The sequence below is a fragment of the Rhinopithecus bieti genome, unplaced genomic scaffold (assembly GCF_001698545.2).
Source record: "Rhinopithecus bieti isolate Rb0 unplaced genomic scaffold, ASM169854v2 scaffold_13198, whole genome shotgun sequence".
NCBI classification, from domain to species: Eukaryota; Metazoa; Chordata; class Mammalia; order Primates; family Cercopithecidae; genus Rhinopithecus; species Rhinopithecus bieti.
The window spans coordinates 30,308-46,098 of NW_016807324.1; the positions used below are offsets into that span (position 1 = coordinate 30,308).

The 15,791-nt window shown below is 41.1% G+C and overlaps 1 protein-coding gene across 2 annotated transcripts in view; it reads right to left on the bottom strand.

Moving 5' to 3' along the window:
• Positions 1 to 1,021: 1,021 nt before the first annotated feature.
• The window catches only part of TMEM255A (transmembrane protein 255A), a 41,272-nt gene continuing 26,502 nt past the window's right edge, over positions 1,022 to 15,791 (bottom strand). The window contains exons 5-7 of one of the 2 annotated variants that reach the window (XR_001887210.1): positions 11,261 to 11,404; positions 4,071 to 4,298; positions 3,172 to 3,240 (exon numbers count right to left, since the gene is read on the bottom strand). Coding sequence is in view for 1 of the 2 variants with exons in the window: in XM_017881339.1 (XP_017736828.1) it covers positions 4,140 to 4,298; positions 11,261 to 11,404 (303 nt within the window). In the remaining variant the exon portion in view is untranslated. Of the gene's footprint in view, positions 4,299 to 11,260; positions 11,405 to 15,791 lie in introns of both variants that reach the window. The other variant, XM_017881339.1, reaches the window with a different exon arrangement.

Below are 15,791 nucleotides of genomic sequence, written 5' to 3' on the forward strand. Positions count from 1 at the left end.
AGGAAGCAGGTTGGAACATACCATAGCCTAGCATTTATAACAGAATTGTTGAACGTCTGTAAATGATTTTTTGTTTTTTTGCAAAGGAAAAAATTGATACTGGAAAAGATTGTTGTGCATAGTTATTAGTCATTTGTAACCTTGCTTAAGTATTTCTTAGTCCAACGTAGATATTTTCTTTCTCCTTACCATGTATTTTAAAAAATAGTCTATTTCTTGACTTTGAACTTAAAGCTTTAATCATAATTTCTCATGTATACATCGTTCTTCTGACAGTAAGCTGGATTTGAAGGTAGTGGTTTCAGTGTTTCTTAAGTTGGTAGCTGAGGGTATCAGGCATCAGTACATGCAATAATACAAGAAAAAAATCCTTTGCTTGCCAAGGGGTAGAGTGATGTGCATTTACCTGTTTTCTGTTCTGTAAGTCTAGACCTTCAAACCATTTGTAAACTAACCCCTGGGAAATTTGAAATTACCTTATAACTTAAGACTGTGATCTCTGGAATCACCATATCTGTTTCTTTTTTGTGTAGATATTGATAACATCACTCTTTGACTATAGTATGCACTCTGAAATGTTCTCAGTGAAAATTTGTTTGAGTTTCATTAATGCTATTTCACCAGTTAGACATAATTACTTCTACCAATGTGAATGATACGGATGCCGGCAGAGCTTCCAGATCTTTCAGACTCAACTGCTAGGTCAATTAGTTTGTCATAATAAAACTTGGCAGTTTCTACAAGCCTATTATGACAAACCAGGAACTAATTCTATAATGGAAAACTATCCATTCTGAATAATAGGGATGTAATTATTTGCTGCTGCTGTGCTCTGTAAATTCTGAATATGACATTTAAACTCTGTGCCTACTAAAGGTATCTTCTGGAGTTTTTTTGGGAGGAGAGAAACTGGAAAATTAAATTGTATTTTTGCCAGAAGACTCTTACTTGCATGTGTCTCAGGGTCTTCAGTTTTTCTATAAGTTTCCATATCCAAAGTTCGCAGCTCATGTGAAATACTTCTTTGGGGCAAAAGTCCTTCATTCCTGGTGTTTATTGGATTGGAAATCTGTAGCAAGATGCTGTTTAAAATTACCATGTGGTTTTTCTATCTTATACTTAGCTCTCTGGCTCTTGAACTTCCTTTTTGTCTTTGAAGTTAGCTTCAGATTTGCTCCGATGCTAAATTACCTGTAAATATTCTGGATAGGAACTACTTGAAATAGTAATTTGTTAAGAGATATGACAAAATGAAAATGCTTAAACTACAGAAATTTTAAAATGCCATAACAGTCTTGCAAGACTAACTTTAAAATATACTTTAAATGATTATTATGATTTTGGTGGTAATGATCCCCCACACACGACCACTATGAAGAAATAATGCCACATTTTCCCCATTGTACCAAAAGATAAAAAATGGTAAACATTGATCAAGGTATTTTGTATTGTCAAGGCATGCATATTCTAAAGAATTAAATGCTAACTTAACAGCACTGGCTTTCTGGCTGGTCAACCATATGAAACCTTGTTCATTCCTCCCAGTACTGTAATGTTCACACTTGTACAATCTTCCCTGTCATGACTTTAAGTTCTACTTTTCATTAACCATGGCCTGATATTAGTTCTTAGAGCTTCTTGTGGCAAAAATAAAATGATTTAATTCTGATGTTTGAGTGCGTGTTTTACAAGATTGTCTTTCAGAAATTATATGGGTTTTATATTTTCAATTTTGTAGCAGGAGACTGGAGCTGTATTTCTGATGACAGCGTGGCAGAATTTCCCATTAGGTTTTATATGTTGGTTAATCATGTCCCCTTTTATCTTGAACCCTAATAGTCAAAAGTGAGTCAGCTGCTGTCAGTTGCTTTAGAGCATTTGCTGTACTTTTATAGCTACCTTGACACAAGTGGATAAGGAGGATAGTTTTATTCATTTGAAACATCACAAAAGCAGTCTGAGCTTTCAACATGGCAGTGATACAGATTTTAAGCAACATCCAGTTTATACAGGTTCTGGATTAATATTTTAATGTTTCATGCCCAGTTCAATACTTTAAAGCAGAATTAGGAATAAAGCAGTAAATGTTACAAAATGCGGTCAAGATACATATTGGAAATACAAATCCCTTCATTACAGCAAATGTTTTGCAAAAGAGTAAAGCAGCAAATATTAATTTTTCTAAGGTAACATGCACTTTATATAATCCAATGTAATAAAAGCTGCTCAAATTAAGTGTTACAAAATCTATACTGTTTCAGGTTATTTTGTAAAGTAAGAAAAATACATAGAAATGAGCCATAGAATCTTAACACTTTAAGAAATGTGATAAATATAGGATATACTGTGTAATGGTGCCTTTAAAAAATTAAAGACATTCACTAAAGCAAATGGTCAAGTGTAAATGGCAAAAAAATTCATTGAGTATTACAAGTTGATATTTGTTTAGTAAGTCAATTGGGTATTAGTCTCTTTGAAATCCAGTAGAATTTTAATATGCTCAGAACTGTAAAAAATCATAGTAATTTTGTATAACACAAAAGGATTATAGTTTTTCAGATTCAAAATCTGGATAAGATAACATTCATGATGCTGAAAGTTAAACTGGATATCTTGCAAACATTACTGTTAATAATGAGAGAGTGCACTTCCTGTGCCTTGATTCTTGATGGCTGGGTGTCTACAAGGTAGATGGGAGCACCAGCATTCGTCTCCTACCTCTATCCATTAAGTTGGGAGGTAGCAAAATTGGCCGGAAATTTTTCTAGTGTGTGTTCTGTGTTTGGAGAACTGTCTAATTAGGTACCCTCCTGTAGCCCCTGTATTTTTTACGTTATAAAGTTTAGGATTATCAATCTTCCTTTAAATCAATTCTCAGGTTAACATAAGATCACAATGAAGGTGTTCATTCTGAAGTGAAGGCATGGGTGCAAAAGTGTTTTAAACTCATCAGGTTGATGGTTTAAAGCTATGTGTAATTAAAAGAACTGTACAAATAACCTACCACGGTGTGCCAGATGGATTTTAAATCTACCATAACACTTAAGTATTTGTCAAGTTGGCTACGTTTGAGGTTTTGCAGACTTGAAGCGGCATTGTAACACTTTCATAATCTTGAATGCTGTCATGACTGGTCTCAACAGAAAAAAGGACCAGTAAGACCAGTGGTATTAAAATACAGATGAGTCTTTTGGGGTGGGGTGCAGGATACGTGCGGATTGCTGGAGTTAAGCACAATATCTGAAGATTAAATAGTCACAAAGATTAGTAACAATTCATATCACGACCCAAGAACCTAATTTATAACATTTTTAAACTCTTAATTACAACCATAAGATTTATATCTCCTGTAGCAAATGTATTTTGTAATAATGCAACATGTAGTAGAACCACTGTCTCCTAAGTGATCTACTTAAAGCATCTCACATGTTGCTGTGTATTTCAGTGTTTCCGGAACAATACATCCTGTTCCCCACTACTCAAGATGCAAGAATATTGCACTTTTCCCTTTAGGAGGTACCGATAACAAAAGCTGAGCTGAGTGATCACAACAGCCATTTTTACAATACTCACAGAGAAGAAAGGAGTAAGAGAGATGGGCAGCCTTTTTCAACATCCAGACACAAGCAAACAAAATCTTAGCCAGAACTCTCTGTATTGGAACTACTGTGTAGCCCCATCAGCTGGGAAATTGTCCTTAGGGACTGACTTTAGTGGTAGGGAAAGATAGGACCTATAAGTCGGGTGCTTCAACCTAGGTGCTGGGGTGGCAATCTGCCAAGGGCCTGAGGACAACACTTCTTTACATAAAGTGAAACAGATGGCAACCACACTTCTGCTGAATACAGAGGTGGAGCATAGGGTAATGCAGGTCCAAACACGACAAGCTTCTTGCTGGGCTGGCTCCCCAGCCTTGCTTAGAGAGTGTGAGCTGCCCTTCTTCTGTGCTGGGTTCAGCCTAGCCACCCCTGCTCTGCACTAATAATGAATAAGCTTCATCCCTATCTTTCCCTAGCCTGGCAGGCCATTGTAAAACTTTATGCATAAAAGTCACACTTTAAATTTTGTACCTTACACATTTCCACTGAAGCAGAAATACAAAAGCCACAATAATCTCAATAGCCAGCAGGCATTCCTCTTTAGGGACTGTAAGGTGGTGGCTTTTCAAAAGGTGGATAGTAGGGTGGAGAGTAACGGGGCGGTGCACTTGAGGACCACATGTAGCTGGGTGAGGGAGAGGCAGACTGGGGCTCATCAGAAAGTCCAGAGGGAGGGGAGGATGGAAAGACACTGGAATGCTGTGTGATAAAAAGAAAACATCCAATCAATCACCAAATCCTGTTGCTTCTACTTCTGTGTTGTCTCTTGGATTCATCACTACCTTTTCTACATTTATAACTCAAGCCTCCAATACCTTTCCCTTAAGCTATGGCAACAACATCCCAACTAGTCTTCAAAAAGGTAATTTTTGACCTTGAGAACATTTAATGAGGTTAAGCCATTGATCCCTGGGAAAGTCTTTGCTAAAAGAGTATATCCCAGAGAGGTAGTACAGTAGTCAGGAGCCCCTCTCATAGACAGGAAACTAAGGTCAGAGAGGTTAAATAGCTTGTTTGGATCTGGAGTCTTCTGACTCCAAGTCCAACATTTTCTACTCCACCTTAACTGCTGCCCTCTCATCCCCAAGTGCACAGTAGGCTGGAGAGCAAAGAGTAACAAAGTCATGGAGGTGAGAATGAGGACCAGTGTGTCAGGTTGCAGAGACACTGAGTATTCAGTTTTATTTTGTGTTGTCTTACTTTGGGAAAGGTTGTTAGTCTTTGGGAAAGGAATGGAAATGAAGTTTTTAAAATATGCAGTGAATTGGCAAGAGTCATTTTCCCCTTTCTCTCCCTGGCCTATGTATATCCTTGACCCTAGTGAGTTCCCTGCTGAAGGAGAGTTGGCCTGTTGTGTTTGTTGCTGTATCCTCCAGAGCTCAGAACAGTACTTGCCATGTAATAGGTGCTCAATAAATATTGAATGAGTGAATACAATTTCAGGAGCATAGTAGATGAACTTGGCATGCTTTTAAAAAATAAAACCTAGGCTGGGCGTGGTGGCTCAGGCCTGTAATCCCAGCACTTTGGGAGGCCGAGGTGGGTGGATCACCTGAGGTCAGGAGTTCGAGACCAGCCTGGCCAACATGGCAAAACCCCATCTCTACTAAAAATACAAAAATTAGCTGGGTGTGGTGGTGGGTGCCTGCAATCCCGGCTACTCAGGAGGCTGAGGCATGAGAGTCACTTGAACCTGGGAGGCAGAGGTTCCAGTGAGCCGAGATCATGCCACTGCACTCCAGTTTGGGCGACAGAGTGAGACTCCATCTCGAAAACAATAAATAAATAAACAAACCTGTGTCCAGATTTCTAAGCCTTGCTTGAGACACAGAAATATTTTCCTTACCACATAATGTTAAGACTGAGAAGAGATGATAGCTGCCATCATCCCCTGCCTCCCAAATCCCATGCATTATTTCACTCTGAGTGAAGAAATGGCAGGGTCATAGAACCTGGAGAGCCCTTAAAGGCAAAACAACCTGAGGCAGTGGACTCAAGACAATCTAGATTCCTTCCTAAAAACTCATTTTTTCTCCTCCCTCCAAGAAGACACCCTTTGTTAAAACATCAGTATAGTGATTTCCTGATTTTCCATCTTGTACCCTTCAAACTCTCCCTTCCTCCTCCTCTCCCTCCCTCCTGTTCTATTGCTTTCCTCAACTAAGAACTCTCTCTTCTTAACCAGAGAGGGAAACAAAAACCCACCAGGGCAAAGAATCTCTGTGCCTGTGCATGTGGCACTCACTGCCTCTCTAAATCCCACTACAGAGATGACATGAGAGGCAGCAGGCCAGTTTTAGGTGTTCCCAGCCACAGAAGGGAGAGGCAAGTTTCCTGAAGTGAAGCTAAAGGCAGTTCTGTCCTGAGAGGCATTAAAAGGCTTCTGTGGGCAGCAGCTGCTGTGGGTGGCAGTTGTACACTTTGATAATAAAAGGGGGTGGTACAACGGCCCTTGGGTTTTCACTTCTCAGTTTTGTGTTTGAGAAGTATGGGGGGGAGGGGGGCATGATTCTCACTTCCCTTTGAGGATGCTGGGAGTCTTAAGGATAAAATTGAAGGGTTCCTGGCAGAGCTAGAGAGCTAACTGGCTGCAGTCCACACACCCTTGGGGTTTAGTGGGGGAAAAGGCCCACAGTACCACTGCATAGTTTCCTAGCAACAGGCAGGCACCTTGGGAAAGATTTGGCTTTGTTGCAGCTGGGGAGTTGGCCTGGTGTATTCTGGTTCCTGCCTGAGAGTGTGACTTTAATAATGCTGTGGACAGCTCAGGAGAACAGAGCTTTGAATCCTTATGCACCACCAAGCATAAAGAGCATCTAAACAGCCTACTGCTGGGCCTAGTCAGCTCCAGCTTTCTGAGCTGCTTCTTAGAGGCTGGGGTGGCCAACAGGCTGATGGTGCTCAAAGAGGAGCACCACCCTTTGAGGGACACAGACGGCTTTCCTCTTCCACCTTAGCCTGGCTCCTGCCTGCCTGATGGCTGACCCACACTCTTCAAGATCAAGTGCATTTCCATCAGGGCATGCTTCTCTCTTCAGGAACCTTGTGGGACAGTGACTTCACAAAGGGCCCGGGAACTGGCTGGTGATAATTACTAAAGACACTGTATCCCAAGGGTAAAATCCAGCATCTGTTGGTACTGTGCATTCCCTCTCTGTTCTGCCCCCAGAAGCAAAGCCTGGGCAGATGGAGAGAACAGTGGATAAAAGAAAGATTTTTTAAAAAGGGGTGAGTCAGGAACAAGGGAAAGGAAGGGAAGAAAGGAAAGACTTGACAGCGGGGCGTAGGGCGGGTGGTGGGGGGAAGAAAAAGTTGAGTGATAGCAACAACAGCTTTCTAAGGCTCTCAGCAACCTGTGCCATAAACTGTACCCTCCTAGGATCAAAGCAATCCTTTTATTAAATGGGCCCAATTTATAATGAGTAACTTTTAGTGGCTAGGGTGAAACCTAGTGTACCCTCGTGATTTAATAAAGCAAAACAGAGGCACCTTTGAATTGCATAGGTTGAGACTTTTGTTTTAAGCTTAAACTTGGCAGGTCACCAAATGAATGGGAAAGGGACCATTCCATGGTTAGAGTAAAGTAGGGGTACTGGCCCAGTATGCCAGACTGGGAAATATTGCTGGGAACCTTGAGGGGTTTATAAATAGCTGGGTTTAATTTCCCAGCAGAAGTAAAAACTGATGCTTTGTACCCTACAGATTTTGGACTACTTGGCTAAAGCTGAAGGGGTGGTGGGGAAATAGTGCAAAGGACAAGAGAAATGAGTGTTGGTAGATGAGCAAGGAGGCAAAGATAGTCTCAGCTTATATCCTTCCTGCTTTGGAGTATGAGGAGTTCCTGAGAATCAAGGACACCCTGGAGCCCAGTGCTTGAAAGAATCCAGTTTCTCTAAGCTCAGCACTCAAAACTTCCTCAGGGCCAGCTGATCAGACCCAAATCCTTACTCATGTCTGACCACAAGAAGTGTTTCCCAAGCTGCCTCACTGGACAGCTACCCAATAAGGGTATGACTTTGAGGGGTTAAAACAAAATATTATAAGTCTTTTTTTCCTCATCCTTCTATTAGCCTCAGGGTCAAAAGGAAGTTGAAATCACCAAACCCAAAGACACAGAAATAGTCCTACTTGGAAATAACCAAAAATAGGAAGTCGTTCAGAAGAAAGTCTAGAAAGGCCCATTTTCTGGCTGTAACTTAGGTCATTTTACAATCAGAAGTACATGAGGGAGCTCTGGCCTTTTGGGGGTGGGTCTGTGCTTCAGGTGGTTTTATTGTCAGATCTGGAGTGCATTTGCTGACTGTTTTTTATTTATCTGGGAATATAAGCAGATGTTTCTTGGCCTCTTGACTTTTTTTTTTTTTTGAGACGGAGTTTCTCTCTTGTTGCCCAGGCTGGAGTGCAGTGGCGTGATCTCGGCTCACCGCAACCTGCACCTCCTGGGTTCAAGTGATTCTCTTGCCTCAGCCTCTTGAGTAGCTGTGATTACAGGCATGCGCCACCATGCCTGTCTAATTTTGTATTTTTAGTAGAGATGGGGTTTCTCTATGTCGGTCAGGCTGATCTCGAACTCCTGACCTCAGGTGATCTGCCCGCCTTGGCCTCCCAGAATGCTGGGATTACAGGCATGAGCCACCGTGCCTGACTGACTTTCTTATGTAAAGAATGGTATTTTTGCCTATGAAACTATAAGGGAATGAAACTTGGTGAGCAAAATAAAGCTAAACTAAAATACTAAAATGAAACCATTTAAGTTCTAGAGAGAAATCACTTAAAATCTTACCCTCTCAAGACCTAGGCTATACAATTATAAGGTCTTCAAACAGGAAATACTAAAGACATCTTGAGCCTTGGGAAAGAAGTGGGAGACATATAAAAAGTGTCCAAGCAGCCCCTGAATTCCCCCTGAGGAATGCATGAAGGAAGGGAATCCTTTTTCAGTGGGGATCAATTTAATAATTTAATAAAAAAGAGTAAAGAGACCCTTTCTGAGGACCATGAGTAGGAAGCTCACGATTTAAACCAGTAGAAAGTATAAATATCCCAAAATTAACTGGGGAAAAGATCTGTGCTCCAATTAGATTCACAACTTCAAAAATCCCCCAACCCAATCTCTGGAATCAGATAGTCCTAGACATAAATCCTTGCTCTTTCACTTACCACCTCTGTGACTTTGGTGAAGTCACTTAATCTCTCCACGATTCAGTCATCTTATCTTAAAAATGGCAATTACAAGAGTACTTCTCTCAAAGAGGTAAATGACTGAATGATGATATAGATAAAGCACTTAGCACAATGCTTAGTACATAGTAAGTACTCAGTGAATAGTAGCTGTTATTAAAAAGTAAGGGTGGGCCAGGCGTGGTGGCTCATGCCTGTAATCCCAGCACTTTGGGAGGCCGAAGTGGGTGAATCACGAGGTCAGGAGTTCGAGACCAGCTTGACCAACATGGTGAAACCCCGTTTCTACAAAAGGTACAAAAATTAGCTGGGCCTGGTGGCGTGCCTGTAGTCCTAACTACTTGGGAGGCTGAGGCAGGAGAATCACTTGAACCCGGGAGGCAGAGGATGCAGTGAGGAGAGACTGGGNAAAAAAAATGGAGAGGCTTCTACAATCCCTGAAGTCCCTGCTACTAGGTTTGGACTAAGTGGCTAAATCTGGATCCCTTCTTTGGGTTAGGTATACGGTTTCCATAGCATTCTGGGTAATGTTTTCTTTACTTTTTGTCCCCACTGCTATCCCCTGACCCTCCACCCCCAAGTCCCTAGACTAATGCAGGGGCTGTCTCATTTAATTTCTATTTCCACAGCTCCTGGCTCAATGTGTGGCACATGGAACACAGAGTAAACATTCATTGAACTGAAACCAACAATCCAAGTCACTGTTGGCATTCTCAATCTTGCTTTCATTTCTGGGTAGGATTTGAATGAGGAATGATGGCTCCACACCCAAAAGAGAGGTTTTCTATCTTATAATTTGTGGTAACCATCACCAGATGTATTATTGTCCCTACTTAAAGGGTTCATTATAAAGTGCAAATTCCTGAAATCAATGTAATTTACTTTGATATAAAAGTAGAGGAGGCCTCTTGGGCTAGACCCATGTGTGGCTCCTCTATTTCAGGATGATTTTTTATTATAGGGACCCCAAGAGAATGATGACCCTCCTTGTTTCAGCTTCAACATCCCTGCATTCTTTTAAAGAATTCCTTGTTGCCTCAGTCACTATTGAAATTATTCCCTTCTTGAACATACTTTTGTTTTCCAATCTATACCACCAATTTGGGTAACAAGTTACCTGGGTTGTCTACCTGTGTACACAGTAGGCTTTAGAACGAATTTTATCATTTTATTTTCTAAGCTTTAACCCATTTATGCCTAGTGTCCCATTACTGGAACACTAAGCTTGTGGGAGTTATTTATATCCTCCTGCTCAAGGTCATCGCTGAAGTCTGATTTATCACACAAAAAAATCTGCAACCTCTGGCATAAATGGGTTAATGGATACCTTTTTGAAGTAGCACTATATTTTATACAAGTGAACAAGTGCATGTTCACACTATATGTATTATTATTGCATTATAGAACCACAGACCTCTCTGAACGGTATCTAAACCAAACACAACGACACTTTATTCAACTTAATCAGATTTTTAAGTTTCAATTATTTTGCCAAACTGAAGTTCCAATTAGGTTGCCCAACGGCTTAGTATTGCCAGACTGGCTGATTAATTGGAAGTACCCCCAGATAGTCATAATTTTATGTCCCCACGGAACATTCATGGTCTCTTGATCAATAGAAGCAAATTTATTATGAGTTTCCCTTCCTTAAAAGGTATTTCCTTTGGTCACTAAAGTTTGAATTAACTAGATTTTAGTGTAACCTTGCTCTTCTGTGGTCAAGGGTTTATAATCATTATACATACCTAAAGGACCATTTCACTTGTTTGCCCAAAGTGTCTAGTTCAGTGTTCTGCATACAATGAATTCCTTTTAACTAAGTGCCTTTTTTGGTNTTTGGTTCTGTTTTCAACTAGTAGTCACAGTTCAAAAGGAAAAGGGGAAAGTGCAAATTTGGTAACACTGTTTCTGACCTACGTGATAACAGGGCAAAAGGGGAGGGGTGTTATAAAAATACTCTGTGTATTGCTCTGTGTAGTCCTAGTTAGGAAGCCTGGAGAAAAAGAGTGGGACTTCTTCCTCATTACAGGTTTGATTCAAACCCTTGTGTGGCTCAGAATGCCCTTGTATTAAGTAGCAGGATTAGGCCTCTCCCCATATCAGACGAATGGAAAAAGCCACTGTTGCACAGGAGTCCATGGTAGCGTACTAATGAGCTGCCATTTCCCAACTAGCTTATCTTCTCCTTGGTGTGGTTCAAGGCAATTTGGGATACCTTGATCCTACCTCCCTCTCTCCCTTTTTCTTCCATCTCTCTGTTTCTTCTCTTGGGCAGTTTCCACCCGCCCATCTCTGCCATCATTGCCTGCCTACATAGTCCTTAAGCTAGCATCCACAGGCTTCTGGCCATTAGGGAGATGCATGGCTACCTCATACATATGCAGACAATGGAAAGGTTCCGTAATTGAATTTAGGGAGAGAACAAGCGAGCATGAGTGAGAGCAAGGGTAATAGAGAGTTCTTTATCTCCCAAAACATACCTGAAAGTCATAAGCAGAATACGGTGGCAGGTGAGGAGGGCTATGGTAGTAGGTATTGTAGGATGTCACTTGGGGATGAGCATAGTAAGAAACTGTTGGATGGGTATTTTCAACAGAGCAGTTCAGTGCTGGGAGAGTTGGGTTCTGTAGAAAAACACAAATTAGAAACAACATAAACAGTCATCACTAGGAAAATGGTTAAATAAACTTGGTACTATGGAATACTATGCAGCTATTGATAAACAATGATGTGTACCTATTTAGGGAAAGTTGTCCAGGATATATTTTTATGGTTTAAAAGCCATTATGTTATATTAATATAGCATGATTTCAATTTATGTTTTAAAAAAAGACCCCAAAATTATACATGTATGTATGTTTGTAAATGCAAAGAAATTAACCTGGAAAGATGCATAGCAAACTGTTAACTGTGATTTATCTCTGGGGAGGGTAGTAGAATTAGGAGGTATATAGGGATTCTTAACTTTCTACTATATATGTCAAAGTGTTTACAACTAATTTGTATTGTGTCATTTTCCCCAAACTTTTTAACTTGAAACATTTAAACCTATAGAAAAGTTGAAATTATTTGTGTGATTTTAAAAAACAAGAATTAAAAAGAAAAAAATAAGACTCAAAATGCAAAACATCAAATAGACAAGGCTGAACAAGCTAGTGTTCTTGCTGTGACAGAGTGCATTCAATCACAAAGAGTTCGTAAAAGTTGTAAGGATTCTTAGAGATCCCAACCTTGCTAAGGGGCTCTCCTGAAGACATGAAGGGTATTCATTTCTCATCAGCCCTGTAGAGTAGAGGCAAAATTCTAGCAGTGCACAGAAGCCATGAAAGACCAAGAAGAATATATTGATCCCCCCCTTTTTTTTTTTTTGCAAATAAAACGATGCAGACATAATTTTATATCCTTTTCACAACATGGTGGTGTGTGTAGCCCTTCACGGGTTAAACATAATCTTGTCCAGAATGGAGGCCCTGTTCTCATCAGAGCCAAAGCACTGCTAAAGGAAGTTACCACTACTCATTAGTTCCCACGTAGGACTGTGCTTTGTGCCACATGGGTCAAGGTGTGGGGTAAATGTTTTTTCCATCTTCCATGTCATTGATACCTCCTCCATTCATGTGTATAATTGACAGATGTCTGAAAAATCAGTGTGTCTTCCTTCTGGAACATATCTACAGCACATTAACAGAGAAGCAGAAGCTTCCTCTCAAGTGATGAAAATGTGTAGGCAGGCTTTGGCAGTCACAAAGGCAACCATGTTAGGGTGTTGGCAGGGGGAAACTCCCTTCCAGCAAGTTTCAACACAGTTCTGTTGCTCTCTTCCTTGGAGTGGGTTACTGTTTACATCTCTAGGAGGTCTGAAGAGCTACAAACCTCAGTCATTATAATGCAGCTCACAGACAGCCAGATAAATGTTTGTTAGCCTCTTTAATGTGTGGGAGAGGGCTGAGATCTTGACCATTCCAAGGGCTGGCTCGCTTTACAGAGGAGAGCACTCAGAAATGCCCTTACCTCTCCACCAGAATTCTGAAAAGGAATTCTATCCCTCGGGAAGTACCAGAAATCATGTTCCCTTGGCATTCTGTCAATTAAAAACACACCCTCCAGCTCTTGCAAAATGAAACCAGCTCTTCTATCTAAATAAATTAAGCCTAACTGTGGAGAAACAATCATGCAATGTAAACTATATAAAAGTTTTTGTGTGTTCAGCAAGGCCAAGGGTCTAGACAATATTTGAAAGGAAGTTGACTATTATAGAGAAGGCAACACGGAAGAAACATGAGAGTAAGATTAAATGGGTATAGGAAAGTCTCTGAAGAGAAGAGAGTCGGGGGTAGAGGATATAGAGAAAATGGACAAGCCAACAAGAGAAGGAAGAAGAGGGAGGGGAATGGAGTGAAAACTTGGTCAGGGATGGGGCAAAAGAGATGGCCCAAAATAGTGGTCTGGTTATATTTTAAATCAATAAATCTGATTTTACAATAAATGTGGGCCCTGTTTCTATTTGTGTGCACATATAGGAGTGTGCATTTGTGTGTGTGTGTGTATGTGTGTGTATATGTGTATTTCTGTTAGAATTCTGGGACTTACATTGTGAGACAACTCCCCGCCCCCACCATTATTGATCAGTAGCATTCTGAGCTCCAGTAACACAAAAGGTTACTAGGTAGCACAGGAAATGGTGAAAGCAATCTTGCCTGGACAGAACTGAGTCTATTCTGAGACAATGATTGTGGACTTTGGAAAGAATGCTACTTTTTTTCCCTCTCCAGTTTACTCTAAACCAGCGATACCAATTAGGAGAAAATGGAAAGACATATTCACCTTTTAAAATTTGTCTCAAATCTTCATATCTTTGGTCAACAAACTCTTCTTCAAACATTTATTTAAGATCTTTTTCACCAAGCACCTCTTGTCAGGGTTCCTTTCATGATCCCACAGCTTTGGAAATGGTGGTTCCTAGCTGATTCCATTGAAGGCTGCCAGCTCACAGCCCTCGGCTTCTGTCCTCACTCTCTGGAAATGGCTTTCATCAGCCAGCACCCCTGAGCCTCCCTGCAGACCCAGGGGACTCTACTCAGGGAGAGGCACATCACAAGTCACCAACCACACTTGGATGTAGGCCAAGGATTGTACTTAGGCTCACCTGAATGATGTTCCTGAACTTTTTACACCATGGTCTTATTTTAATAGAGTGATCTAGGCAATGATTCCTCCTTGGTATCCTTATCTATGCCCCCACTGGTGTTCTCTAATCTCTTGAATCAAAGATCCTCTCCCCGGACCTTTGCTTTCATTTTTTCTGCCCTGGTCCTTGATAGAGTTCCCAGGATTTACATTTGATAATGCTCAGTACTTCTCTTGCTCTCCTTCCGTACTGTGAAAGAAGCTCCCAACAGGTGAAAACAACTTGCTTTTAATTTTAAATTAAATGAACTAAACAAAGGAGATAATATCTGTTAAAACACTCATAGAACCAGAAAGGGCTATCCAAATGTTAGTCAGGGGCAGCTGGGATGGAATAGAAAGAGCAAAGTCTCTGGCATTTGACAAATCTGGGCTCTAGTCCCAGTTCTGCTACTCGGCTCTGGGCAAGTCACTTGACCCCTCTTGGCCTGTTTCTTCACCTGTTAAACAGAGACCTACCTCATGAGGTAGTAATAGTGAAGATTAATTGTGCAAAAGCACTTTGTAGAGGGTTAGGGGCCATTACCATCAGCAAACCCATTTTTTCCTCAGGAGATCAAAGATAACAGTGAAATTAAGAATGCAGAAACAAATCTATATATCTGCAGTTAATTGATTTTTGACAAGGTTGCTAGGACCATAAAGTAGGGAAAGAGCAGTCTCTTCAACAGATGTGCTGGGAAAACTGGATATCCACATGAAAAAGAATGAAATTGGACCCCTACCTTATACTAGATATAAAAGTTAAATCAAAATGTGTCAAAGCCCTAAATGTAACAGCTAAAACTATAAAATTCTTAGACAAAAATGTAGAAATCATGACCTTGGGCTTGGCAATAGATTCTTAGATATAACACTAAAAGCACAAGCAACAAAATAAAATGTAGATAAATGACACTTCATCAAAATTAAGAACTTTTGTGCATCAAAGGCCATTATCAAGAAAGTGAAAAGACAACTCACAGAATGGGAGGAAATACTTGCAAATCACATATTTGATAATGGTCTAGTATCCACTATTTATGAAGAACTCTTTCAACTCAACAACAACAAAACATTTAAAAATGGGCAGGATTCTTGGTGAGTGGCCAGGTCCCAGCTACAGCAGGGGAGTGGAAGGTGTGGGATGCTGGGGGTGCCCAGCTCTGAAGCTCAGTGTGGGGCCCAAGACTGAGGCCCCCAGCCCTTACAGCTGCTCCATGGGGAGCCCTGTCTGCACCCAGGGCCCTGAGCATTTGCTGAGGCATCCAGGGCCCTGAGCATTTGCTGAGGCATCTGGCTTGTTGAGGCAGGGGTCCCCAGGTCAGAATCCGTGGAGGGCTCTGGGCACCTCTTTCAGTACTGAGGGTGCCTCTGGGGAGCATGAGGACCCTGCAGCTCAGGCCTTGTCCTTAGGGTGTGGGAAACTGAAGGTCCCATTGACTGAGGTTGGCTTTTACGCACTTGATGCACTGATATGGTTTGGATTTGTGTCCCCACCCAAATCTCCCCTTGAATTGTAATCCCTGTAATCCCCAGGTGTTAAGGGAGAGACCTGGTGGGAGGTGATTGGATCATGGGGGTGGTTCCCCATGATGCTGTTCTCATGATAGTGAGTGAGTTCTCAAGAGATCTGATGATTTTATAGGGGGCTCTTCCTCCTTTGCTTCCTTCACATGCACTCTTGCCTGTTGCCATGTAAGATGTGCCTGCTTCCCCTTCTGCCATGGTTGTAAGTTTCCTGAGGCCTCCTCAGTCATGCAGAGCTGAGTCAATTAAACGTCTTTTCTTTATAAATTACCCAGTCTTGGGCAGTTTTTTTTTTTTTCTTTTTTTTTTTTATGG